The sequence below is a fragment of the Petromyzon marinus genome, chromosome 9, assembly GCF_048934315.1.
Source record: "Petromyzon marinus isolate PM22_M1 ecotype Great Lakes invasive population chromosome 9, UKy_Petmar_22M1.pri1.0, whole genome shotgun sequence".
Taxonomy (NCBI): Eukaryota; Metazoa; Chordata; class Hyperoartia; order Petromyzontiformes; family Petromyzontidae; genus Petromyzon; species Petromyzon marinus.
The window spans coordinates 12,837,814-12,865,313 of NC_133675.1; the positions used below are offsets into that span (position 1 = coordinate 12,837,814).

A 27,500-nucleotide genomic window follows, 5' to 3' on the forward strand; every position below is an offset into this window, starting at 1 on the left:
GATTGCAAAATTGTTCTAGTGCTCGTGTCAATCTCAGCTTGGGTGGCTTGAAGACACATGCATTAATAATGCCCTTAATGTGCCGGTGTATAATGACTGACCATTACTGACCTTGGCCATTAAGAAAGCCGATTTGTTACAGTGCAGAGAGAATAATAAATTACGTAGAACGTGTACTGCATCTGAGCGATACAGGGCACACGTCATTTTTAATGGTTGGTCTTTTTGCCCCAATGGACTTGTGGTGTCTTGCCAATGAGACAAAGATTACACTTGGAAATCTGGAACACCAAATGTCCTCTGTAGGAGAGGATTGCTCACAGATGAGATTGTTTTAAGCATGACTTCTCCAGAAAGAATTTGTAATGTGCGCCATTTAATGCTTTACAACAAAGATTCCCCGTATAGCCTTAACAGACTGTGCTGTTAGCGAGCACCTATGAAAGCCAGAATGGCACACAAGGGGGTGGGTGGCCAGCACCACGCCCAGCCGCCTTTGCCTCCCTCGTGGCGATATTTTTACGCACCGCACCAGGTACTCATTTGAGGCTGAATCGACCTAGGGGAGGCCCAGGACCGGTTCAGATAATCGTCACTGATGTTGGCCGTGAGAGGAAATCGCCAGGTTCGTAGTGCAGCGCGCTAACCGCTACACTACCGCTCTTCCTTCACACAGTAGGGTCACACTCTCGCACATGCTCTGCTATTATATGCCCTCATGACAGTCATGACAATACATTATTGTTGCTTATGCATGTTATTTAACCAGGTGAGCATCGACTGGGAATCATTCTATTTTTGCGAGTGAGAGCGGTATAATAGTGACCAGTCTGTTTATTTGCAACATGCAATGAATTGCACTTGCGACTAATGTCACAGTCTCCAACACCCATCAAAAATAATGGACAATGTCCTTTGTGAATTTCCCGTGAACTTTACCATGTTGCTCTGGGAATCTACCCGCTGCCTGAAACCGACAGCAGTGAGGGTGCTGACAATGAGGCTCAGCAGCCACCCGCGGATAACCTCAAGGGACCATGAATTGTAAACACAGGATGGCATCAGTGGTGCACCCAGATAACATTTTGGAGGGGGCAATTAATTTCAGGAAACAAAATTGCATATAGACCGAGTTTCTTTTCACCCAGCGGCGAGTAATATTAGAACTTGTCCTGCCCTCCCACACTATTGCCAACCCGTACTGACCAGCATGAAGTATGGTAAAAAATATATATTTTTTTGAAAATCATGGCGGACACGACATGGGGAGGCCTTCATCAATTGGCAGATTGAGAATGGATGGAATATTTTTGTTTTATTTTAAAGTGTGGCTACTCGAACCACTTTCAAACTGACTGGTGAGTCTCAAAGCATCGGTGAACATGGCCTTGGAAGAGAATGTATAAAAATGTAAGTTTGTATGACAGTATTTATCATTTCGGTTAATAATATGTGTATGTATATGAAGTCTAAATATAAACTTGCAATGTATTGGCTAGCTGCCCAGGAAACGATTTATTTCTGAGCCATGTGGGACTTATAAACAGACATACGTAAATGTCTGCCTTCCGGATAATGCACAATGCTGAGGAGATGTGAAATAATAAATAATGTACTTATTTTGAATATGCACATATGCTGTTTTGCATGATATTGTGGAGGAAATAGTACAGTATGCAGTCTTCGTGTCAGACCTTGGTAGTTTTAAGGTTTTGGACGTGCATTTCAGACACTTTAAAGATGTGACCAATCATGAGTCTAATCATAAAGTGCTTTTTATTTCATTCGGGCATAGTACGCCAACCATTTGAGACTGTAATTCAGACATAAATAATCATCTGTCCGCCTCCCTTGATAATAATGAGCACATTTATTTGTCCAGCGCCATGTCACGAGGCCGAGGCCTGTGGAGATGCTCAACTGTGAAGGGGCATTGTTTCGTGTAGCCTGGCCCACGCGTAACAATGTTTTTCGTCAATGTTTCTTGGACGTTTCGTGACACCGAATTGATCGAAGGTCAGCCTGGCAGAGCATTCCAGACTCATGCAGAGGCGACTCTATAAATGCTGCGCCATCCGTTACAAGTTAGAAATGTTAATACAATACCATGTACGGTACCACGACATTGGCGGTTACTCAAATGAACACTTGCAGCCACACTGGGACAGCGATCCTGCATTCGGTTTAATGTGTAAAACCATCGGCTTTATTTCCGTAGAGATTAGTAGATAATTACTTTCGAAATGACACTTCTAAATGCATTATGAGGATGTTTTTTTTTTTAATCTTGAACCACGAGATGGCTTAATGCGTGGAACTGCCCACCTGTGGGTTGTCCATGTACCATCTCAGTGTGTTGGTGGTAACGTCCAACTGGAAAAATCGACGCAGGAACCTGCTGCTGCCCTCCGTCTCCTCAAGGTCCAAAAACCCACACACGTTTCCCTCGCGATCGCGGTACGGCATTTCTGTGGGGAAACAACAGAGGGCACGGGTTAATTGTCTGAAACAAAATGAAACCACCGATGGGCTCACTTGTTAAATTAATGTAGCATTTATGAAGGATTTATGAAAGTAACTTATTCCATTACCATGTTTTCCTCATGATGTACAGTATATTATTAAAAATATTTTTTGTAGAACACGAACAGGACACATTCCTGGCACACGCACACATTGGAGGTGCACGCCAAGTGCACTTTAATTTTTCAACATCTCTCAACGTCTCATACAAAGAATCCACAATAATAATGTCCAGCTCTGTCTTATTGTGATAGTTCGTCTTGTGGGTGTTCTTAAATGGATGATAAACACGTTTCTGGACTACGGTGCTGAGGCTTATTATGGATGTGCCACTAAGAATGTAGAGGCTCTATGCTTTATTGAAAAAAAAAATTGTCGGCAAATAATGTTACGCTATTGTAAAAAAAAAAATGCACTTTCAAATGATACGTTTAAAATTAATTTTTCCACGATCATTTAGTTTGATGCCATGTGGTTATTGAACCAACATTGCATGCAACATGCGAGTGTCAACTTGCTCAAGTTTTTCACCGTTTGCAAACACCCAAGGGCAATGTGTGTTGCTCAAACATAGCGTGCATTTATATTCTTGGTTCTTTCAGTAAAGTCACGTAGTCGAAACGTCGTGAGAATTTTATTGTTTTATATTTTTTATTATTTTGTTTCCCTTCTACGTGACTTTACCGAAAGAACCAAGAATATGAATCCCTGCAGTCACGAAAGCTTTAAATCAAAATTTATAGCGTGCATTGTTACCGATTAACTCACCGTATTAATACTATACGCCAACCATCGTTGTCACAAACACTGCCATGTCGAGAAACACCGTACTCTACCGCAAATAATAAACACATTTTGGGCAACGCTCCTTTCCAAAAATATCATCATACCGCACTGCATTTTAATCCAGGGCTGTATTTGGAAAGGCCAATGAGAACACTGTTCTGTAATAATGTAACAGCAGATTTAACACCACTGCCAACTAGAGCTGGGGCAATTAGTCGAGTAAGTCAATTGACATTGATGTTTAGTCGACTATAATTTTGTGGTTAATTACTGGCTGCCCTCACATCCTGCCTCCCAAAGACGAGAAGCCACCAACAAGCTGCCGCCCAGGGTGACTTGCTTGGCTGGTGACAGCGAAGCCATTGCCCGGCTCCCGCTCATCACCTTCCTTCCATCCAGTGTCACACGTGGAAACAGAGGAGAGGTTTTTTTTTTCCCAACTATTTCCGCATTATATAATCTTGGTTCTTTCGGTAAAGTCACGTAGAAGGGAAACAATAAAATAATAAAAATATAAAACAATAAAATTCTCACGACGACGTTTCGACTGCAACACAAGCAATCATCAACACAAGCAATCATCATCAACACAAGCAATCATCAACACAAGCAATCATCATCATGTTGCAGTCGAAACGTCGTGAGAATTTTATTGTTTTATATTTTTATTATTTTATTGTTTCCCTTCTACGTGACTTTACCGAAAGAACCAAGAATATGAATCCCTGCAGTCACGAAAGCTTTAAATCAAAATGTATTTCCGCATTATCCAATTTGTTGAGGAATTAAAAAAAAATAACCAGTAGAGTAGTGTACTACTTAAATACTGTAATTGGATAGCCCGGCTCTTCTGCCAATGTAATTCCACGTAAGCAGCTTTTTATTTAAAACAAACAATTGGATTCATCCGAAATAATACCTCGATACAAAATTTCAGTCAATATGAGAATTGTTTTTGTTTCGGAATGATCTGAAACCGGAAATGGCAGTACTCATATGGATGTCACTTCTACATTTTTTTCCACCCAAAAGTAGTGTCATGTGGCTTTTGGGTGACATCACTTTTGTTAGCACAAATACATTTCAAATGGGGAATACAATGGAATGATATTTTTTTTTTTAAAACGATCCAACATCGTCTTTGAAAGTTGAAAAATCCAAAGTTTTAAGTCCACAATTCATCCCTAATAGGAGTATTCACTCTTGCGGAGTAAGTAGCCGTCCTGTGCGATGGGATCACAAGGGCTCGTGTTTACATTCGCAGCAATGCAGGAAACACCACGCTCTATATAGCACTGTATAATGTATAAATCACCTTCCAGCTGCCCTTCGGACCAGCTCTTGGGTCTGTACTACGGGGACTATAGGGGCATCCAATCAAATTTAATCGATGAATATTTTATAATTATCGTACGGGTGAAGTCTTATCCGCAGTAATGTGGGAGCCCAATATCACAGATCTTATTTTCCGCAGGGTTATCCGCAAACTTATTCCACTCATCCATCCAAAAAAAATGCAAATAATTGCGGATAAATTAAGTAACTTGCCGCTCAACCACTCTTATCCACGAAAAAATATTAGGATAATTAGATTTTGTATGGCGTATTTGCCCAGAGTGCATGGCAGGAAAAAGAGCTGTTCAATACCTATGGACAATCGACAGGTAAATCAATTAATTTTCCACACGACCATACTTATATTAAAATGCGCGCATCATTTTAAAAATGTTTCATTCGCTATGGTAATGCTCAGGCATTTCTCGTGCAACAGGGGTCTTTGTCATTTGAAGCACAGCAGGTGTGCGTTCATCCCCGTCCTAACCCACGAGTAATGGAAATACAATTCCGTGTAACTCCTCTTTACCGCAAAAATATTGCGCGTGCAATTGTATGTACAGTATGCATGTTGACCTTATTTCGCACCGTACGTAGCCAACCGTGCGAACTGGAGATGCAGGAAATTGTAAGCCGATCCAAGGTAACCTCTCGGGAAAAAAAAAAATTGCGGGTGATGACTGACAATTGGAAGAAGAGGGCTGGGTGATGACAGGGAGTTTTCGCGGACCTGACTGTCCCCCACGGATAAGGGGGGCCCGTGGATAAGAGGGGGGTCATCATCGCTGCCGAAAGCGTCTCACGTCGGAGTCCCGTGGTGTGTGTGTGTACCGACCTCGAGTCTGTTGTGCCAGCTTGCCCCTTTCTCTCGCCAGAGCTTCCCGCTCATTGACGCTGATGTTACAATCTTGATTTGAAGCTTTCGTGACTGCAGGAATCCATACTCTTTGGTTCTTTCGGTAAAGTCACGTGGTGGGTAGAAATAAATTACATTTGTTTCATTTAAATTTACTTCTAACTACGTGACTTTACCGAGAACCAAAAGAGCGTTGATGTTACAGTCGTGCTTGCGGATGTCCTTCAATGGGGGTTCTGGGTGACCAACAATTTTTTTGGCATTTGATATCTCACCAACAATATACTTGTGTTATTATATAAAAAATACTATGCAGACATTGAAATGTAACTGTATTTCAATGTACAAAATTGCGTAGGATCTTTTTTTTCGCAAAGGGAAATAAGAGTCTGTCGAACTTATTGGCTGGGTTCATGATTTGCATTGGAAATTACTGGAGTGGTTTTTCAAGGTTACACAACCGTGGGGGACTTTTAATCTCATACGCCAAGAATGAAATAATTTCGTTGCTTCATTTCGCCCATATAGGGAAATATTTTGAGGGGGTAGAAAACAAGATGTTCCACTGGTGTTGGGTCATGGAACCAACAAAGTTATTCCACATTACTTTACCACTGTACATTATATAGTTCTGGAGGGCTACTGTATGTAAAAGGCAAAGGTACGGCCTTGTAAATGGTTTCTCACACCATTGCTTTCTATTAGGAAGCCACTGGAGCTATGCACTTTTTAAATATGGATTGCAAAGTAATTTCTTTAGAACTGCTTTTTGTGTGTACATTGTTGTCCTTCCCCCGCACCTCCGATTAGCGTGGTGGGCTACGTGCGGTGTGAAATAAGTTTAACGTACATACATTGCTGGCATAAGGGCCTTGACTAGAAAGTATGTCCATGCTGGCCAGACGTCTTGGAAAGGGCTGTGAGTATCCATACGTCCACCAACACGCACGACCTGTGTGTGGATCGACTGTGGTGCATCCATTTATACTGCTGGGTGGACAGAGTGGCCAGGATACAAAACTTGCCCATTGTTGCAACTATCGTGCCGGGAGATGGAATTGGTGATACGTAGGCTTTCGCGACCAATATCAACATATAATACAGGTTTTTGTTTTGGGTAAATCGCGTAAATATATAAATGTGTCGTTACATTCTGCCGTCGAACAATAACAGGTACGGATATTTTAGTGCCCACAATCGACTGAAGATACAAGAATAATGGGCTTGCATAATGCATAATGTTTGTTGATTACCATATCAATTGATACCCAGTCACTTATATGAATTCATTAACCCCCCCCCCCCCCACTTCGTGCAAGAAGAGCTCACAGGTGATGTCATCATATCTACCCCTCTATTTAAGGAACTAAACAAGAGGATTTCTCCAAGAATCTGGATGTTGCCTGATGAAGCCAGTTGTAGTTACTGGCGAAACGTCGTACTCAGATTGTAGTGGTTCTGCTACATTGACATGCTAATCTCTCACAATACAATGGCCACCTCCACAGTTTCGTAGTCGTGGAGGTATATCAGCTCTCCGATCTTACATTGACATGCAAATTCCATCTCTAGCCCCGCCCACTTACCCTTGGGCTACGCCCATCTCAAACCTATATAACATCCTGCTTCAGCAGCTCTCTGATCTCACATTGACATGCAAATTCCATCTCTAGCCCCACCCACTTACCCTTGGGCTACACCCATCTCAAACCTACATAACATCCTGCTTCAGCAGCTCTCCGATCTTACATTGACATGCCAATTCCATCTCTAGCCCCGCCCACTTACCTTTGGGCTACGCCCATCTCAAACCTTTATAACATCCTGCTTCAGCAGCTCTCCGATCTTACATTTACATGCAAATTCCATCTCTAGCCCCGCCCACTTACCCTTGGGCTACGCCCATCTCAAACCTATATAACATCCTGCTTCAGCAGCTCTCCGATCTTACATTGACATGCAAATTCTATCTCTAGCCACGCCCACTTACTCTTGGGCTACACCCATCTCTAGCCCCGCCCACTTACCCTTGGGCTACGCCCATCTCAAACCTATATAACATCCTGCTTCAGCAGCTCTCCGATCTCACATTGACATGCAAATTCCATCTCTAGCCCCGCCCACTTACCTTTGGGCTACACCCATCTCAAACCGAAATAACATCCTGCTTCAGCAGCTCTCCCGCTATTTGTTTTCACCTGATGACGATTGCATGTGCGCTATTTTTTTCACCTGATGACGATTGCATGTGTTGCGATAGAAACGTCGTGATATTTTTTTATATATTTTTATTTTCTTATTTTCTATCTACGTGGCTTTACCGAAAGACCCAAAGAATATGAATCAGATAGTAAATGTTCTGGCTTTGCTCTCCAACACACCGATGTGTGCTGTACTAGTGTAGTGTCAACGTTTCAGAGACAGATTTTCTAGGAGGCACTTTCTTTATTAACAACTTCCACGGTCTCGTCCGCACACTCTCCACAGTAGCTCAGTCTAGCCTGTACATTACACTAGCTGCCTAACACTGACGGCGCTGACTGAGATAGCCAACTACTATCCTTCGCAGCGCAATATCTATAGGAAACGTTTAGCGACGACTGCGACGACACAACAGCAACGACAAGACGAGTCCATTCCCAGAACCGGCAGCCTTGAGCTCCCCGCTCTCAGCTCCTTTTATGCTCCCAGCGCGGCCTGGCTCCGCCCTGACCGCGCCTCCCTTCTCGAACCCTCTAGCAGGTTCCAGAGGCCTCCAGACGGGGTCCTCCGTGACCCTTGCCCTAGTTCCTCCCCTCTGCCCACACACCGTGCACACCATCACCAGCGTGTGTGCTGTCTGTCCACCACAGTTGCCTCTGCTGTCAACCAGCTGTCCACTGTCCACCAACCAGCGCTATTAAACTTACTGCAATATACACCCATACTTGGATGGGCAAAAAAGCTAGTTATGCTTTATTTTACCAGGTAAGGCCCACTGAGCTATACAGCTCTTTTTCAAAAACAACCTCGCCGCAAATGATAACTCAACGAAGTGGCTCATCATGTGGAAATTATTGAGCCATATACTCTAACACATGTTTCTAAATGTGAAGGGAAAAACCGGAGGACTCGCAGAAATTTCCGCGTGACCACGGGGAGAACATGTAAACTCCAAATATATAGGCGGCAGGGTCGGGATCGAACCCACGTAGCTAACGTCGTAAGTTGCTGAACATATGCTGTCCTGAACAACTTACAAAAGGGCAAAAGTTGTAGTTGTAAGCCAGTTTTGGTAATTAACTTTGCAAAATAATTTTATTCCGTAACAATTTTTCATTCTATGAAAAAAGTCACTTTTACGAATTTGAATTGTGCTATTCCATGCACTGTACATATGCACGTGTGAACTGGTAAAGTTGAGAACTTCCTTATTCCATTCTATAAATATAAAATTTGAGATGTATTGCAGAAGTAACAAAAATAGGTTTTCACTCTAAATTTCAGTGGCATGAAAATTCATAAGAGCCTGGGACCATATAAATTGGCTAATATATTGTACATTCTGAATTTTATGCATAGGCTTTCACGACCAACATGATTGATAATTTGTTTCTTTTGGGTGAGGTCGAGATTTTCTGGTTTTAAGAAAGGTGTCCTCCCCATAGGCTTACTTACCGAAAATAAACCAAGTAAGAATGAATACAATCTCTATTTAAAGCTTTCGTGACTGCAAGGATTCATCTTCTTTGGTTCTTTCAGTAAAGTCACGTAGAATGAGAATAAAATAATACATTGATAAAATAAAATAACACAATAATATTCTCACAAAAATATGGAACGCTTCACGAATTTGCGTGTCATCCTTGCGCAGGGGCCATGCAGGGGCCATGCGCAAGGATGACACGCAAATTCGTGAAGCGTTCCATATTTTTGTGAGAATACTATTGTGTTATTTTATTTTATCAATGTATTATTTTATTCTCATTCTACGTGACTTTACCGAAAGAACCAAAGAAGATGAATACAATCTCGTTGTAAGCAACAACACGCAGTGCCATCAAGTAAAATATGCTGTAACTTCGAATCAAAAGACTCAACGTAAGATAGTTTGGGTTGTTTGTAATGGTGTACTGCATCAAATGTCCTGCACTGTGACAGCACTGAGTTAGTAGCAAGCGGGAAGTTACACGGCTCATAGCTGACTGATGATATCAGCACAGTTAAGCCCGTGTGTTTAAAGCGCACGTTCCAGTTGATTCTGTTTAACCAGCTGAGAAGTCAAGAGACCAGGATGAGTCTCATTTGTAAGATTGTGCCTGAGTTACACAAATGTTGACAGTATTATATTGGCAACCCAGGTAATCCCCAGAATGCAGATATACCTAAACACACACCGTACTTGGCCTCTCAAAGTCTGACTATCCGCAGTAGATAGAGTGTGTGGGTAAATTGCTGCCTGCTACCTGTTACCAGAACTGTTGGGAATAAACTCAGGTGTCACGATAAGACAAGCGATCAATCCTCACAAGCTCTCGTATGCATCCATCTCTTAAACAGGAGCAGCTGCATGTCCGTGTTTGTTGTACAGGGTGGTCCAGATGTCTTGTGACCCGTAATTAATTAACTCCGGCATCCACCCCCCCCCCCCCCTTTGCTTATTCATTTCTGTTTCAACATCATTGGTATACAAATAAAATTTCGTTTTGGGGAATTAAATGGGGGTGGGGTCACAAGACATCTGGACCACCTCGTGCAATAAACATCAGCGCGTGAACTTTGCTGCTGCACACAGCAGTGTCAAAACAAAGGTGGTGTGGCGAACCACCACGCACGGCCGCCTTTGTCTCCCGAGCGCGAATGTTTGCACGCGATACCAGGTCCTCATTTAAGGCCGAGTCGACTTGGTGGATGGCCCCACAACAACCGGTCCAATTATTCGACACTTTGATGCCGACAACTCAGGTGGGTGGGCTGTATGCGCCGACCATTCACTCCTCCACCGCTCCCTCCGCTCTCGCAAGCAATCATCACGGACGCAACAATCATCCCGGACGCAACAATCATCCGGGACGCAAGCAATCATCCTAGCAGCTCAATGACCGCTCCAACAGGAGGAGCAGGAGGAGGAGGCAATGCTGCACGGAGACTCTTCAGAAAGTTCGTGCTGCCCCCGTGCCACTTTGTGTCCAGGTGTCGCTCCCCCCCCCCTCTGCATCTTTAACCTCCTCCCTCTGTCCCCTCCCATCCTCCTCCCTCCCTCCTACACACGGTGACCTCTCCCTCCCTCCCCTCCCAATCACCCAGACGCTTCCCTCACCTTTGGGGGGGGTGGGTTGGGGAAGGAATTTCGATGTTGTTTGGGTGGGTCACTCACCGGCACGTCCCTGCTGCTGCTGCTGTTGTTGCTGCTGCTGCTGTTGTTGCTGCTGTGAGGACCCAGGCGGCTTGTGACTGGGCTCGCACCGTGTTGTGTGCGTACTGTCTTCTCTCTCTCTCCCTTCCGCTTTATTGAGGAGGAGGAGGGAGCCACACGAGCCTCTCCCCTCCCTCCCCCGGGGCCACCCGCGGCTTCCGCGTCTCCCGCTTCTGCGGCCGGAGTAGCCGCCCACGCGGGGTGTGTGGTCAGCGGCGTCAGCTCCAACCAAGCAGCGACACCAGCGCCACGTGCTCTGTGTCTCCTCTCACTCCACCACCACCAACACGGAGGCCATCCGTCAATAACAGCAGCGACACCAGCGCCACGTGCTCTGTGTATCCTCTCGCTCCACCACCACAGTGATGTTGGGCCATATGAACCTTATGGCGGTACACCGGGGTTCCATTGCATAATGTCCGTGATTGCCAGTCATCTTTAGTCTGTCGATGGTCGGCGATGCGGCAATCGACTCATCTCGACGAGCTGTACTCACGATGCGCTTTTCAAAGTTGAATTTTTCAATAACGGATTTTTTTATGCGAATGTTTGGCGTTTCGACATCGCGGAGTGGCACTGATTTCGGATTGATTGGTACCCCAGTCAAGGAGTTGAGTAACACCCCTGGAAAAAATAGTGTCCCAGAAATAAAGTTTTTAATTACCTCGGCCAGTTTGTATGGTTTGGTACCCCGGGGTACCGCCATAAGGATCATTTGTCAATAACCCCTCCAGCGCCACGTGCTCTGTATCCTCTAGTTACACCATCACCAACACGTAGGTCATCTTTCAACACCAGAACCACGTGCTCTGTGGAATTACTGGGCATCTGTGTATCTACTGGACGTCTGTAAAAAAAGAGCTTTACAGCTCATCGGATTTCTCCAGTCTAAATAAATATTCTGATTCTGTGTCCTCTGGCATGTACCACTACTTGTCACCAGCACGTAGGCCATCCATAAATACCAGCATCACGTGCTCTGTGAATCTACTTGGCATCTGTCTATCTACCGGACATTTGTGAAAAACTACTGGACATCTGTGAAATGAGCTTTGCAGCTCATCGAATTCCTCCAGTCTAAATATTCTGATGCTGTGCCCTCTGGCATGTACCAAATACCCGCCAACAACACTCAGGCAATCCATCAATAACAACGTCAGCACCACGTGCTCGGGCTGTGTATCCTGTAGCTACACCACCCACCACCACCACGTGCTCTGTCCAGTAGCACCACCGTGAGAGCGCGTTGGAGAGATGTCGTAAATTGTTACTTGATAATGTTAAACATGCCAATTAATGTCTAAAGAAGAACGTTTTTAATGTCTACATTTTACCTGAATCTGAACAATTATCACCCAGATCCGGAAGAATACTGAAGAACAGTGGAACAATGCGGATGTCCAGAATAATCGCCTGATTGGAGACTCCAAAAAATAATTGCTCCTCCTGAAATCAGAAATCGAATCAAACAATAGGCTGAAGTACGACCGTGCTTATGCAACCCAAACTATGGACCATCACATGGTTACCAGCCACTGTTGTCGGCGATCCTTCAACGCTAATGGCAAAACTACGCGGACTCTCCCGTGGCTAGCAGGCCTCGGCATTGGAATGTCGCTCCTGAACGTATTGCTGCCATACGCAAAAATATCGCTACGGTAGCGAGATGTTACCCACTTGCCTGATATGCACGAAGACGGAGGATCGATCCCGACCCTGACGCCTGCTGTATATTTGTAGTTTGCAGTCCTCTCCGTGGTCGTGTGAAATTTTATCCGGGTCCTCCCGTTTTCACCCTCCACATATACGCACACACACACCTTGATTTGACGCTTTCGTGACTGCAGGAATCCATACTCTTTGGTTATTTCTACCTACGTGACTTTAACGAAAGAACCAACGAGTATACACATACCTATCAACCCCTTATCAGTGCCTACCTTATAACAGACCAATTCAGACATTATTGGTCACCCCGTGCCCTGATAAATCTCAACGTTCATCCTACATTTTGATTTAAAGCTGCTCGTGACTGCAGGGATTCATATTCTTGGTGCTTTCGGTAGTCACGTAGAAGGGAAACAATACAATAATAAAAATATAAAACAATAAAAAAATATGTTGTTTCCCTTCTACATGACTTTACCGAAAGAACCAAGAATATGTTCATCCTACAGTGATTTTCCCAGTACAAGCATACGGGTAAACCGTATGTGTTGACAGGTATGTATACAATAGAATCAACATGCGTTTAGAGTATTGGGCTGCTATAAATTTCCACATCACACGATAAGCCACTTAATTGAGCTATCATTTGTGGCCAGATCGCTTCTGAAAAAGAGCGTTATAGCTCACCGGGCCTTAACTGGCAAAATTAAATTCGTTTAGTTTTACTTTAAGAAAACAGAAATCGTCACCATCACTTATCCCACCAACCAGAATACGTTCTCCATCCATCACTACAACCACGTGCGCGTTCTCCCCATCACCGACCTTGAAGCGGTCCTCTGTGCAACACATGTTGGGATATATAGCTCCTGGTCTAACCAATGCGAGTCCATGGAGACAAGAGGGCCTTGCAGGAAAATCGTAAAACAATACGGGGGTGTCCATGCCTTTAGACTTATGAGAGGTCACTGGGGACATTTAACTTTTCAGCTGCGGTCAACTCAGAAAATACTGTACATACAGGGGACAAGGGAAAAATATGCAGAGACCATTTCCCAGCCAAGGAGGAATGTAGTAACTCTACCGTGAGAACGGCTACCGATCAGAAGATGGAGCGTGCTAGGTGGATTGTTACCACCATCGTCATCGGAGAACCGTCAGAGATGGCGGTGACTTTGGGGAGAATGCCTTCATCCATCAGTGGATTGATAACAACTTCTGATGATGATGAATTTCCCCCTCGTGTCTGATTGAACGCTTCGGGAATGGAAGAGCCATCATTGCGTTCGTAGAGAAGAGGTTAGAGGAAGGATAGCGTTGAAGGGCTTTTGCCCTTTCTGGCAGTAAAAGAGGTGCTAAGATGTAACAGACACCAACTACTGTATATACATTATTTCAAGGCACCGGGGTCTGCATTCGTCGCCTTGATACCAGCACAAAAGAAGGTCCCATAGAAGGGCTGCGTGTTTACCAAGGGCTGTAGTCACTGGTTTATACAGAGTGTGAGCGATGCACGGCGAAGCAGCAAGTTTGTCGATGTGTCATGGAAACCAGTCGAACGTTCGCAGCAACAACATGTGGCAACGACACAACATCCTCGCAGGGTCAAGAGTGAGCGGACACTCGGCATGGAGAGCTCATTGACAATGTTGAAGAGACTCACTCAACTGTCGAGGCGTTTCAGTTTAGCGTCGTATCTCCGCTGTGTTAATGCCATCACGGCTAAAACAAACGCCGCATTTGTTATTCAAGCCGTGGGCCAACTTGGCTTCAATGAAGCAGCCGCTGTACGTTGCGACAAGGAACGTGTATGTGTTATGAAGGGCCATTACCCCAAAGGGGCGCCGTCCATAAATGACGTCACGCGATTTGGGGCGATTTTTAACCCCCCCCCCCTCGTCACACGGCGTCATAAAAAGCAAGACCCCCCTCCCCTCAAATATGACGTCACAAGGCTTTGCCCCCCCCCCCAAAACCATATTTCTATTTTGAAAATAAAACATGCTTCAAATCGCTTTAAACTATTGTCATTGTAGTGCGTATTTAATGTGGCGCTGCACTCTGATGTTGTATGAGTGTTATAACAATTAGTGTTTATAACAATTCTATATTTATTTAAAGTTGCGCGTTTTGATGTGACGTCACGTTTCTAAACCCCCCCCCCCCCTCGTCACACATCGTCACAAATGTCTGACCCCCTCCCAGGTGCGTGACGTCATTTATGGACGGCCCCAAACGTCACCTATTATGTGTTCCCCTTTTAAGGCCGCACATACGCACAGCGTTATTGGCGCACGTGTTGAGTTGTTATTTGTGCTTACGACTCTGTCGTGCCGGCGGGTGCTATGCTGGGTAAGATTAACACGTAGTCGTAGCACTAAGACTTTGGCGACAAATATCCATAATTACTTTTTGTGGGTTACATTATGGGTAAGATCGCGTTAATATAAACCATACCTGTCAACGCCTTATCAGTGCCTACCTTATAACAGACCAATTCAGACCTTATCGGTCACCCCGTGCAACTCTCAAATTTCATCACGAGGATGGACAATTCAATATTTTTTGCCCGTATTAAAACGTCTGTAGGCCGTATGGACCTGAAAACTCGATTTCCGTGTGAAAGAATACGGAGTAAACCGAATGGTTCTTTCGGTAAAGTCACGTAGAATGAGAATAAAATAATAAATTGATAAAATAAAATAACACAATAAAATTCTCACGACGTTTCGGCCACAACAGTCTGGAGGACAGTCTCGTCCCTTCACCTGATGAAGGCCGCTTGTGTTGTGGCCGAAACGTCGTGAGAATTTTATTGTTATTTTATTTGATCAATTTATTATTTTATTCTCATTCTACGTGGTGACTTTACCGAAAGAACCAAAGAAGATGAATAATCCTTGCAGTCACGAAAGCTTTAAATCGAAAATTAAACCGTATGGGTTGACAGCTCTGTGGTGTTGTTGTTAATCACCGGCGAAGCGCCAGTAACTCGAATTGTAAATGTTGTTGTGGGTTTACTCTCCAACACACCGGAGTGCTGAACCTGGGGGGCCGTCCATAAATGACGTCACGCGATTTTGATCCCCCCCCCCATCGTCACACGGCGTTACAAAAAGTCAGAACCACCCCCCCCGCTCAAATATGACGTCACAAAGCTCTGCCCCCCCCCCCCAAAATAAAACATGCTTCAAATTTCAAATCGCTTTAAACTATTGTCATTGTAGTGCGTATTTAATGTGGCGCTGCACTCTGATGTTGTAGGAGAAAACATTTATTAAGAAGTATATTTAATTAAGTAGCACGTGTTGTCTATATTTATTTAAAGTTGCGCATTTTGATGTGACGTCACATTTCTCAAACCCCCCCTCCCCCATCGTCACAAATGTCTGACCCGCACCCCGTAGGTGCGTGACGTCATTTATGGACGGCCCCTAGTAACTAATCGTCACGTTTTTTTTGCACGTAACACACCCTTACTAATTGGCGGTGTCGGGTGGCGGCGGGTTTTACGACGCGTCTATATTTACGCAATCTAACCCAACACAAAATAATAAACAAACCTTCATTGTGGTTATTCATGTGCTGGATAAAACACGCGGCGCTACAAGGAATCGATTACGCGCGTGAATCGTCGAATCGACTCGCGGGGTGAGAGGTGAAGGGTCAGAGGGATAACACGTGGGAGGACACGGAGCCACCAACACCACCACCACCGGCACTTAGCAGCAGCAGCAGGCAAAGTCTTTGAGGATCTCGGTGCTGGACTCAGGTAACAAGGGACGTGGTGATGGTCACCCCAGTGTTCAGCTTGTGCCTGAACACTGGGGTGGGCGAGGGAGCTGAGTCTGTGCGGGGAGCGCTCGCCACGTGGCCTCGCCGTGCACGGCCTCGGCATTGAATGCGAGCGCCGGCAAATCGGGCTTAGAGATGAGAGAACACAACGGCGTGTACGTGTCAAGGCAAACGTCGCAGAGCGTTGACTCTGAACGTTATATTTCAGAGAGTTCTGCTTCGGTATAATTTGGACAGTTCAACGCATACGTGGAAGAATAACGAGAGTACTGTACTGGAGGCGATTCCGCTCAAAACTCCGTAACATTTTTTTTTGTATTTCATTGGCTACCTCGCAGGCCAGCAGCAGGGTTGGGAGTTTGACAAGTGTGGGCGAGTTACAAGTACATGCCCCGTATCGCACTAGCGCCGCTTTCATGGACTGCGTCTCCGTTTACCGGCTCACAATCAGGGCTTCTCATTGATACACAACACGATGGGCGTATTCACCGCCGAATTCATCAAATGCAGTATACCACCAGTATGTGGTAACTACGGTAACATTGTCCCCAATCAGATGTATAACCCTGAAAAACCTAAATGTTTTTTGTTTAATGGCGAAACGAACCGTGTGTTTTTGGTACACTGGGCCGAGGGCAGTGCATGGAAATGCATTGGGAGTATACAGTAGGTACGAGCATATAGATCAGCAGACGTGCCTCGTTGTACGGTACTTGTCAAGTTTTTAAAGCTTTGAATGCTCTCCGCCTTCAACTCGTATGGAGAGCAGTGCGGTGGAAGTATAATCAAATAACGCCTTCGGCCCTCATCCGGCAGTGAATGTACAAGCGACCGAGACAACACGTTACAGTACTAGCTTTTATGTCGGGGTGGAGGAGGGTCAAGGAAATAACAGACGATGCTCAGTTGTTCAATGATTAATGGTTAGGCGCAAATTCGATGGCCGAGGGGTACAAAGTAATGGCCAGGGGTCTGTTTATGGGCCTTCAGATCATGGTTTTCCAGTAGCATTTACTTGGATCGGATATGTGGTCTCTCGTAAACGTTTATCCAGCATATCACATACTGCTGGTGAGGCTAAGAAAGTAAACTGTTCTAGATTTGGCCTGCTCAAGCAGTTTCTGCTGAAATTCCTATTGATGGAGTTAAAAGGTCATCTGTTTTAGCAATAAAAAAGACTATTGTATATTATTTTATTGCTGCCTGGTGTCTTGGGTTCTTATCTGGTTGATTAAACTCAGCAGTGATTTTCAGATCAGTTTTCCCACAATGCGTCGCAACGCATGACCCCAAGGGGGCGTTATGGAACCTCAAATGCAATAAATTCAACACCCAATAAAACATAGTGTGGCACCATAAACAAGATGCAGTGCAAAGCCTTTGATTCCCACGCATTTTACTGTGGTTTTTATTTCCTCGTGTCACTCATCCTCATGGTGTACCATCCTTCCCGTCAGTATTACTTCATTCCCCCTTCAATATTACACATCCCAAGTTGCACACGTCCGTATTTCATGGCACATCTTTGTACAGTGATTGGACGTGGTGTCACGCGTTGATTCTTTATATGTGTACATTGTTTTGTAAAGGGACGGGAGCTTGCGAAAAAATTTTAGATTCTGGCCTGGACTATATAGGTCAATGGGAAAAGCCTCGGTTTTGGGAAAATATTAAAAAAAAATGTGAAGATATAAAATCGCTTTAATAAAAATGTATCCAACTGCAAGTGGCTTTAATGTGATTGCAATAAATACCATAGTCCAAACTTGCAAGAAAAGTAAGAGGTGAATGGAGGAAAACAAAACGTGAATTTTGAAAAAAATTGCAATTTGGATGCATTGCAAGTGAATGTAGTCTATGGCCGTGTTGAACAAACAATACATCAAAAATATCACATGCAGCTTTAAAAACAATCGTCATAGCTTAAGGGGAGTAAGAACTGAGGAGGCCAATGGGGAAGGAAAAAAATTGCACAGCTGAAAGCGTAAGTCTTATTTTTACACGCTTTTTATTAACTCACTATCTGTTGTATCCTCAAATCTTGGAACTCAATTTTACCAACTTCCCAATGTGGTATCGACTGAAAGCTTGGTTTTCTTATGTCATACTGATGACAATACTATAATTAAAAATAAAAATATATATTTAAAAACATTTTTTATATGTTTTGTTTCGGCTTGGGTCTTATTGTCCACGCTCACCACGATTATGGCAAGCTTCGGGGCCACTTCCTGGAGTCGTGGAGTTCTGACATTACTCGTACGGTACATTTCATTAAAGCGTGTTTAATTTTTTTTATATTACTTATTAACTTCCGAGAGCACTTGCCAAATTCTGAAACTGCTGCATTTAAACAAACTGTACATTTAAAACATTTTGACATCCTTAAATGGCAATTTTGAAACACCACAAGTTAACTTTCAGATAAACATGTCCTCTTATAAGTTATCTTGTACACAGTGTGGTTTGGTTAAGTGGGGAGCATAGACATACTGTACAATACCGCAATGGATGTTATGCAGTGTGCTCTAGTGCCCAGACCATGTTTGGTGTTAAACTGGCTAGACTGCTATTTCTCCTGCTCCGTATCAGCCTAAATTACAAGTGAATATGCACCCACCATAGTACATTACAGTCGATAGCAGACACATTGTTTAAGCGGCAGATTGCTATCGTCAGGGCAAGAAACAACGATGTCCAGCCTCAACTTGTGGTCCAACATTGAATTTCGCGTTTTGTTGTCAAGAGGTGAAGTGTAAAAGGTGTTCTTGTCTTATGTTTGCCTGCCCCCTAGTGGTCGATGGAAGTCTGTTCTAATTCTCAGCTGAGCTGTATTTTTTTAAGTCTCCGGCTTTTCTGTTGTGCCTTGAGGTGCCATAGAAGCAGACCATGGTGTTCTTCACCTGCGATGCGTGTGGGGAGTCTGTGAAGAAGGCCCAGGTAGAGAAGCACTTGAACGTATGCCGTAACTGCCAGTGCCTGTCCTGCATCGATTGTGGCATGGACTTTCGGTAAGGATTTGGTTGAAAGATATTGCACTCACCGGAAAACCAGAGCCATTTATGCAAAAAGATATTTAATTTGCAAAGGTTCTTAAATAAAATACATCATGTAGAAAACACGTTCCACGGAACAATTCAAGATGAAGTGAAATTCTAATGAAATACAATACTCAGAATTAATAACATCTGAATGTTAATGTAATGCCATCTTCAACAAACACCGTGTTCATAAAAATGTAATCCTACCTATCAAATCATTAAAATATAGTTTGAGCTCCACCAATAACAACTATACCCACATACACTTAGTCTTTTGAAGCTCTTCTTGTGTAAGTTTCAGCCTTTTAAACCTCCATACGTCCAGCCATGGCATTAGTGATGCAACTCGTATTGAGATGTGGAATCAGATTCATGTAGTACCTAGAATGCCCCACAACAGTCTTCAAATGGTAGGTCTGTTGAGCTTGTATGTACTGTATTTGTTATTGCACATTTTATATAGTGCTTTGGAATAAGGTGCTATATATACCTATATAAGAAGAGATCAGATTTTATGTTTTGTGATCTGTTTGCCTGTACAGGGGTCAGGACTACAAAACACACCTGCGGTGCATCAGCGAGAACGAGAAGTATGGTGGCAAGGGATTTGAGGCAAAGGCCAGCAAAGGAGATGTCAAGCAGCAGCTGTGGTTACAGGTTATTGTGGCTTGTAATCTGCTCTCATGAGGACTCTTAATGATCCAGTGTACTCACTTGGTATACAATAATTCACCTTCCCAGCGATTCAATGAATTTTCACAATTACGAGGCATAATTCGATAAACAAAAATAGTTTTTCTTCCTTTTCTACTTCGAATTTTTTTTTGTTACATCTTTACCATTTTATTTCCCTTCATTAACCTTGATGTAATATGCACGTCTCATTTGCGTATGGTTTGTATTAATCGGACATATCCAGTTCTTACACACAATGTGATTTAATGTGCGTGTTGTGAGCCTGGTTGTAGTCTCGCCGAGTCTTGTGTGTAGTGAACATACATGGTATCACCATCACGTGGTATACACGGTGTGCCAGCTCAGTTGTCTGGGCTCGATTTGTGGCAATGCAGATGGTTATCTGTATTTGGTGTGTGCCTCCTCTGTGTTTTGTATAAATACATGCCTCGTGCATTGTGTCTGCACTAGAACATCACAACCTGCAGATTAACTGAGCTGATTTATGTTGCTTACATCCTGTAACTCCTTATATGGAAGGAGATAACAACTCAGGCGAAATGTTTACATTTTATTCTTGAAAACAACTTGTGCCTCTACTGCCCTGATTACATCGTTGTCATGTTCACAAACTCAGTATCTAGCGCTATCAAAGAGATAGCACCCCTAAGTGTATGTATTTAAAACAATGCGAATAAACATGCTGACATGCAAAGAAATAAAATTACATTTCATTTTGCAGTTTCTCGTTGGAAAATAATGTCTCTTTTTGCATGCATTACTTTGGTTGCAGCTAGTTCATGTCCCATTAGTATCACTGCATAATTTGATTTGTGTTTGATTTCTTCAGAAAGTACAAGATGCAATCAATGCCCCAGGCATCAGCCCCCAGGTCCGTGATATCATGAACTCAATTGTTGGCTATGACAATGTCCCAAGGAAGAAGCCAAAGTTCCAGGTATTGTAGTTTTTGTAAAAATATTGCTTGAATATATACAGTAGTTTGTATTTACAGCAGCATATTTCATTTGGAAGTTAAAATTAAACACTTTTTTATCGTAATGAATTGTATGAATATTGTCAAATGTATTTGGTTTCAGATGCCATGAAAATATTTTGTATTACAAATTAACGTATGTTGGAAGTTCTTTCGTACCGTACATACCCAACGTACGGTGAGGAGAACGACTCATAAGTCATTTAATCAATGCATGTAAATATTAAATCCACTAGCCAAGGGGCGTGCAAGGTTATAATTTGTCAGTGGCAATTGTTCCCTGTGTCTCCTCGCAGCATTTGCATTGCTTGTGGAAAATGTGTCTGTTTTTAGAACTGGATGAAAAACAGCCTACGTGTTCACAAGCAGGAGCTGCTGGACAGGGTGTGGGAGGTCTTCTCCTCGGCACATGCGGTGAGGGTGCTTTCTCCCCTCGCCTTTGTGCATCACGCTCAAGCATATGCATATCACAAGCAATGCCATTTGTGTAAGATCCCAAATGTCACTATTTGTGGTTTTACTACATGCTTGAAGTTCGTGTTGTTTTACAGGTCTCGTCATATGGCTTTGGTATGAAATGTTGGAACAGAAAGTTTGGTAATTGAACGTATGAGCTTAATGACGGTTATCTTACTGTGTACAGTGCAATGTAATTTAGAATTATGTAATGTCTACATGAGACCGCATATTAAAACCAGTGTACAGAAACAGTTGGCTTATGCAGAGGAAAAAAGAAAAGTCTTGAGCATGGAATTGAACAAGAGCGAGTATGGATGGCAGGGGGGAACGTGGTTCCAGACTAAATGGACAGCAGAGTAGAATGGGCAACCCCCCACTGAGTGAAGGTTGGCTGACTGGGGCTTCGACAGGACACTCGCGGGCTACCGCGAGTAACCTGCGATGAACTGCAAGACTTGAGCATGTCTTCGGAATTAATCGAAACCGACCCATTTTGTGGGATGCCCACGGGTATCCTTGAGTACTCAACCCGTTGCAGGGACTCTTATTTGTGGTGTCAAAAGCATCAGGATGCTCGTGGAGAACTACAATTGAGAGTGATCCAGGGTCTATAGAAAGATCATTCATCACACGTAAGAGAACAGTTTGGTCGTGAGGTTTGAAAGTTTCTGTGTTGGAGCCAAAGGCTCTGGTGCCTGGAGGGGACTGGACCAATAAAACGATTGCCTCTGAGCTCAAGGAAGGTGGTAGCTGGCTAGGGTTATGGTGAGGAGTGTTTCAACTTTTATTTTTTACTATGGACTCGTGATGCAGACAGTATAAATAGAAGAGTGCAAACAAGAACCAGACATTGCAAACGGGGAAAACAGAAGCACAAGATGTGCAAGACAGGACGGCATAGACATAATATGCAAGAGCGAGCACAGGATCAAACAATATCAAATGGTGCAGACAGTACAAACAATACAGACGAGGACACATAGTGCAGGTAGATTGATGCAGGTAATACAATTGATGGTACAAAATGATAGGCTTGTAAACAATACAAACTGATCAAACAAGACCAACAGTAATGTAATCAAGTTTAATTAATGTAGATACACTATGTAGGTAGCCGCCAACTTCACATCACTCATCCCTTCGTCAAGGACATGGTTTTACCTTTTGTTTTGTTGTGACAGCTGTGATGAAGAACAAAATAATATTTTACAATATTTAACTTTATTCACAGTGGCATATTGGGTTTTATTTCCGTCCAGAACCAAGGTAACCCCAACCACCAGCAGCAGGACAAGGTGGAGAATGAGGAGACTCCACAAAGCAATGTGGTGCCCACGAATGGGGAGACTTTGCTGGATGATGAAAACACAAAGCAGGAACCCGTGGAACGGAAAAAGAGTAAACAAGAGAGGAAGGAGGAGCGTCAAAAGAAAAACAGAGTCGAGAAAAAGGATAAGAGGGCTCAGAACACCGATGACTCGGAGCAAAATGAAGAGAGCAAGAAGAGGAAAAATAAAAACAAGAAAGGACAGGCGACTGAAGAAGAGGGTGAGGCGGCGGAGGAGGGCAATGGGGAGGTGCAGAAGAATGGAGAGACCGGAGGGAAAAAGAAACGCAAGCGGAAGGGGGAGGAGGCCGAGCAGGTGACTCGTGAGAAGGAGAATAGCGAAGAGCCGAGCAAAGCTAAAAAGGTCAAACGCAATGGAGGTGAGGGGTGGTCATCAAAACGGCACAACTGTGAACATATACACATAGTTTTACGATAACTACTACACCTCCAGCTGACAATATTGATGGCTTGTATTTTTCAGGTAAAAAAAGCATCTGCTAGCAAAATGTATCAAAAATGGACATTTCACTTTCATAGTTCACCTGAATATTGAAACTCCTGGTCCTAGTGTGTCTGAAGTAAATTAAAATTGGCATCACATACAGGCCTTTTTTAAAGGAATAGTACTTTTGGATTTTTTTGCATAATGTCATTTTACATTTTAGTTCAGCACTGATCATCTTCCAGTGTACTGGATATTGCTATTTATTTTTCCCTTTTGTGTAGTAATGTATTTTAAGATCAAATTAAAAAACATTCCTGCGGAGGGAGCTGGTAGGAACGTTGGGTTGCTCGGTCAATGGCCAGGGTCAACGGTGGCGTGGTGTATTCCACAAATATGCCTGACTGTGAGGGCGGGCACAAGCCGGCCTGAGTAGGTTAAACGTTGAGTTTTATAAGGGCACCACAGGGTGACCAGCCCCTCCCCTCCCACCCCTCCCACCCCCCACCCAGCCCCACCCTCCCCACCCCCCACCCAGCCCCACCCTCCCCACCCAGCCCCTCCCCACCCTCCCCTCTCCACCCAGCCCCACCCCTCCCATTTTATCCGGGTGCGGATACACGTGGACAGATATCCACAGACATACACAATTAATCCCCTGCCTCCTGTGAATTTTCCCTGCCTCCTGTGCATTAATCCCGGTTGGGCTTCCAGTTCACTACGTTTCCTACCAGTATTATTTCTGTATATACATTTGATGTACATCCGTCATACATTTGTTGACGGACTGGTTATATTTGATTTGGAATATTCCAACTGTGTAGAAACCCCCCTGTGGTTAGACGTTCTGTTGGTTGAACCCATGACGTCACTTCCGTTTTATATATATCCGGGTGTCCGGATACATGTGGACAGACATCCACAGACATACACAATTAATCCCCTGCCTCCTGTGAATGCCTCCTGTGAATTAATCCCGTTTGGGCTTCCAGTCCACTACATTTCCTACCAGTACCAGCCCCACCCCTCCCACCCCCCACCCAGCCCCTCCCCACCCAGCCCCTCCCTACCCTCCCCTCTCCACCCAGCGCCACCCCTCCCACGTGGACAGACATCCACAGACATACACAATTAATCCCCTGCCTCCTGTGAATTAATCCCGGTTGGGCTTCCAGTCCACTACGTTTCCTACCAGTATAATCCTTTTTAAAAATCCAGTGCTTGATAAAGGCCTCCCCATGCCTCTCAGTCATGGGGATTATTTGACCATATTTCACCGTGCAGCTCAATGTGAATTGATGAACGGTTGTGAGTCCAGAAATGTTCAAGATATTTCAGAAATCACTCGCCACCAATTTTGGCCATGGTTGGGAATCAAACTCAAGTGCACTTACCACTTAGCCAACACCTCAAGCCCCCCCATTGAAATATTATTGGGTGGTTTTAATTTGAACAATCTTGTGTTTCTCAGATGAGCAAGAAAAGAAGAAGAGTAAGATAGCTGATGAGACTAAGAAAGACGAATGCGAAAATGGCCCACAGAAAGGTATGAGAGCCCTGATTTGTGCTAAGCTGATTTAGAACAATGTGCAGGTATTTTGGATTATACCTGCAATTTTATGTATACATATACATAACTTGTCAGATGCCTGCCACACTTGTGAAATGTGCATTTTTTTATCTTTCTGCATTTCTCAGCAAGTAAATTTAACTGGAAAGGAACAATCACGGCTGTACTGCGTGTGGCTGAGAACAAGGAGATGTCGGTTAAAAAGCTGAGGAAGAAGGTAATGTTTTACATGCATAAAGAGTGGCCATCACGACTAAGGATATTTTTTATAAGTCAACAGGATTGTTCTCGATCTTCCCGGTCACCCACTCTAAAAAGCATCCATGACGCTTCGTTTGGTCATCAATTTTGTTATGTTAACCCACAGGTATTGGGCCAGTATTTGGCTATGGACGTCGGTGGGAAGCCACACACTGAAGAGGAACTCTTGGCCTTGTTCAATAAGAAGATTCAAAGTAATCCAAAGTTCAGAGTTCTCAAGGACAAGGTCGTTCGGCTTGTCGACTAGAACAAGGAATCGTCCAGCCAGGAACTCTTTGCAGAATCGGTAATTGAACTGCTTTGTATCAGAGCAGAGAAGGAAATTCAATTTGTTTTTTTTTATGTTGCGATATGTTTTGATATACCTGGGTCTAATGTCATCGTGATTATAAGTGGTTATGTTGTACACTTTTTATTGATGCACTGCAACACATTTCAAAAGCTTCTAGGATTACGCCTTGTTGGAATTCTAAGGAACAAGCTGTTTCGATTTAAAGCTTTCGTGACTGCAGGGATTCATATTCTTGGTTCTTTCGGTAAAGTTACGTAGAAGGGCAATAATGAAGTAAAACAATAAAATTCTCACTGCATTTCGATTGCAACACAAGCAATCGTCATCAGATGAGAATTCTATTGTTTATTTGTATTATTTTATTATTTCCCTTCTACGCGACTTTACCGAAAGAACCAAGAATATGAACAAGCTGTTCTTGTGAAAAACGTTGGGAACAGATGACGAGTCGGTGGTTGAGATTTTGGCACCTGTATTGAAACACGACCCTTGCATTTTTTAAGAGTGCTGTGTACCAAATCAAACCTGGTTACATGCTGTACTTGTAAATGCTGTACATTTAAATTTTGGATGAAATTGCGTGGGTGACCTTTTTACCTGTAGTAGCGTTACATGTATTATGTTGTCTTATATCAAAAACATGATGCAGAATTCCATTTTTATACGGCTATTGTACAAACTGATAATGGTTTGGAATGGATATTTTAAGGCTCGTCAATAAAAACGGATATGCTAACCACAAACTGCAAATATCTTCACTTGTTTCGTCCAGTTTTGTGCATTCAATGCATGTTTAATTTAGTTCCCCTTGACTTAAATGGCAAATAAGGTAAGTTAAGGCAGTAAGCAGCATATACTGTACTCAGAAGAAATATAAATGAAAATAGAAGAAATATAAATGAAAATAATATTGGTCGCGAAAGCCTACGTGTTAAACTGATAAATGAAAATATTTTTTTTCCTGAGCGTGTATGCCGGTCCCTCCAAATTACCTCGCGTCCATTTCAAGTCCGTGAATACACTCTTTATATTTTTATTCTATATTCAAATATATTTCTCACGCCTATTAACGAATCCCCAATCTCGGCAGCCAAAGGCAAAAATTAAGACCTGGATTGTGTTTGGAGGGGGCAACCGCCACGTGTCTATACGGGTGGTACTGAAAAGTTATATCGGATTCATTCTGATATTTCTGACTGCTGAAAGAGGGCTTACAGCAGCATAACATGAATATGCTGCCCGGGGCTTGGAACTTGCAACTTGGAATCCGCCCTGCCATCCACCTTGCCCGATTGTCCAAACATGCAAATTATAGACTATTGTGTGTACAACGTAATGCCGGTTAGGGGTACGTGGACAGTTTATAGGTCTGCTAAGGGGTACACGACGAGAAAGTTATTTGGGAATAACGTACGTAAGTGTATAATTAAGCCTTGTATTATGGATGCCCTATGCGTGCATTTCATTTTTTATTCTAGTTGTCTAACACGAATGCTTTTCCCCACCAATACCACAGCCAATTAGTAACGTTTGTCACGTAAACGGAACATGCCAATTCGTGTTGTTTACGCGATCAAAGCCAAAAAAACCTGTATTATGGATGATATTGGTCGCGAAAGCCTACGTGCTAAACTGGAACTATAGTTCACATACATCGGTAAGACTAAACGTTATGTAGCCTCTGTGTAAGGGCGCCACATCAAATCTTGACTTAAAGCTTTCGTGACTGCAGGAATTCATATTCTCTTGGTCTTTCGGTAAAGCCACGCAGATAGAAAAATAATAAAATTATCACGACGTTTCGATCGCAACACAAGCAATCGTCATCAGGTGAAAAAAAATATAACGGGAGAGCTGCCGAGGCAGGAGAACAAAATTGCTTTACTCTGGGACCCCCCCCTTCCCCACACTATTTAAACTCGCCTCAGCCAATCAGCGTTCGTCTTACCACGGCGATAACGGCCATCCCCCTCGCGGGGCGCGCGCCGATTGGCCGTCTCCCGTTGGAGAGAAGTCGGGGGCGTGGATGAGGCGTGGCTCGCCGTGAGTTGGGCGGGGCCTCGTGGCTTACAAGG

The 27,500-nt window shown here is 43.6% G+C and overlaps 2 protein-coding genes and 1 pseudogene across 4 annotated transcripts in view; 1 reads left to right on the forward strand and 2 right to left on the reverse strand.

The window, feature by feature from the left end:
* LOC116940496 (pleckstrin homology domain-containing family A member 1-like) overlaps positions 1-11,239 on the reverse strand; it is a 32,001-nt gene extending 20,762 nt beyond the window's left edge. Inside the window, exons 1-2 of one of the 2 annotated variants that reach the window (XM_032950396.2) lie at positions 10,857-11,239; positions 2,326-2,468 (exon numbers count right to left, since the gene is read on the reverse strand). In XM_032950396.2, coding sequence (XP_032806287.1) covers positions 2,326-2,466 — 141 coding nt within the window. In that variant the 5' untranslated portion in view covers positions 2,467-2,468; positions 10,857-11,239. Of the gene's footprint in view, positions 1-2,325; positions 2,469-10,856 lie in introns of those variants that run through there. The other variant, XM_076065916.1, reaches the window with a different exon arrangement.
* LOC142924178 (U6 spliceosomal RNA) lies at positions 9,309-9,491 on the reverse strand (annotated as a pseudogene).
* A 4,837-nt stretch (positions 11,240-16,076) lies between the features above and the next one.
* LYAR (Ly1 antibody reactive) lies at positions 16,077-26,168 on the forward strand. 2 transcript variants are annotated; one of them, XM_032950395.2, is made up of 9 exons: positions 16,077-16,335; positions 19,230-19,369; positions 19,942-20,056; positions 20,925-21,032; positions 21,405-21,485; positions 22,790-23,237; positions 24,774-24,848; positions 25,001-25,089; positions 25,240-26,168. In XM_032950395.2, the coding sequence occupies exons 2-9, from the start codon at positions 19,248-19,250 to the stop codon at positions 25,378-25,380; spliced, it is 1,179 nt and encodes a 392-aa protein (XP_032806286.1). In that variant the 5' UTR covers positions 16,077-16,335; positions 19,230-19,247; the 3' UTR covers positions 25,381-26,168. The 2 variants fall into 2 exon arrangements, with proteins under 2 accessions (XP_032806286.1, XP_032806285.1); XM_032950394.2 differs by having other exon boundaries at positions 16,079-16,335; positions 19,239-19,369.
* Positions 26,169-27,500: the final 1,332 nt, after the last annotated feature.

What these genes read in the sequence shown, in the direction of transcription:
- LYAR (XM_032950395.2), top strand. Translation starts at nt 19,248, where the DNA reads ATGGTGTTCTTCACCTGCGATGCGTGTGGGGAGTCTGTGAAGAAGGCC. An exon ending in TCTTCTCCTCGGCACATGCG is followed by an intron (nt 21,486 to 22,789) that starts GTGAGGGTGCTT and finishes ATTTCCGTCCAG; the next exon opens with AACCAAGGTAACCCCAACCA. An exon ending in CGAAAATGGCCCACAGAAAG is followed by an intron (nt 24,849 to 25,000) that starts GTATGAGAGCCC and finishes TGCATTTCTCAG; the next exon opens with CAAGTAAATTTAACTGGAAA.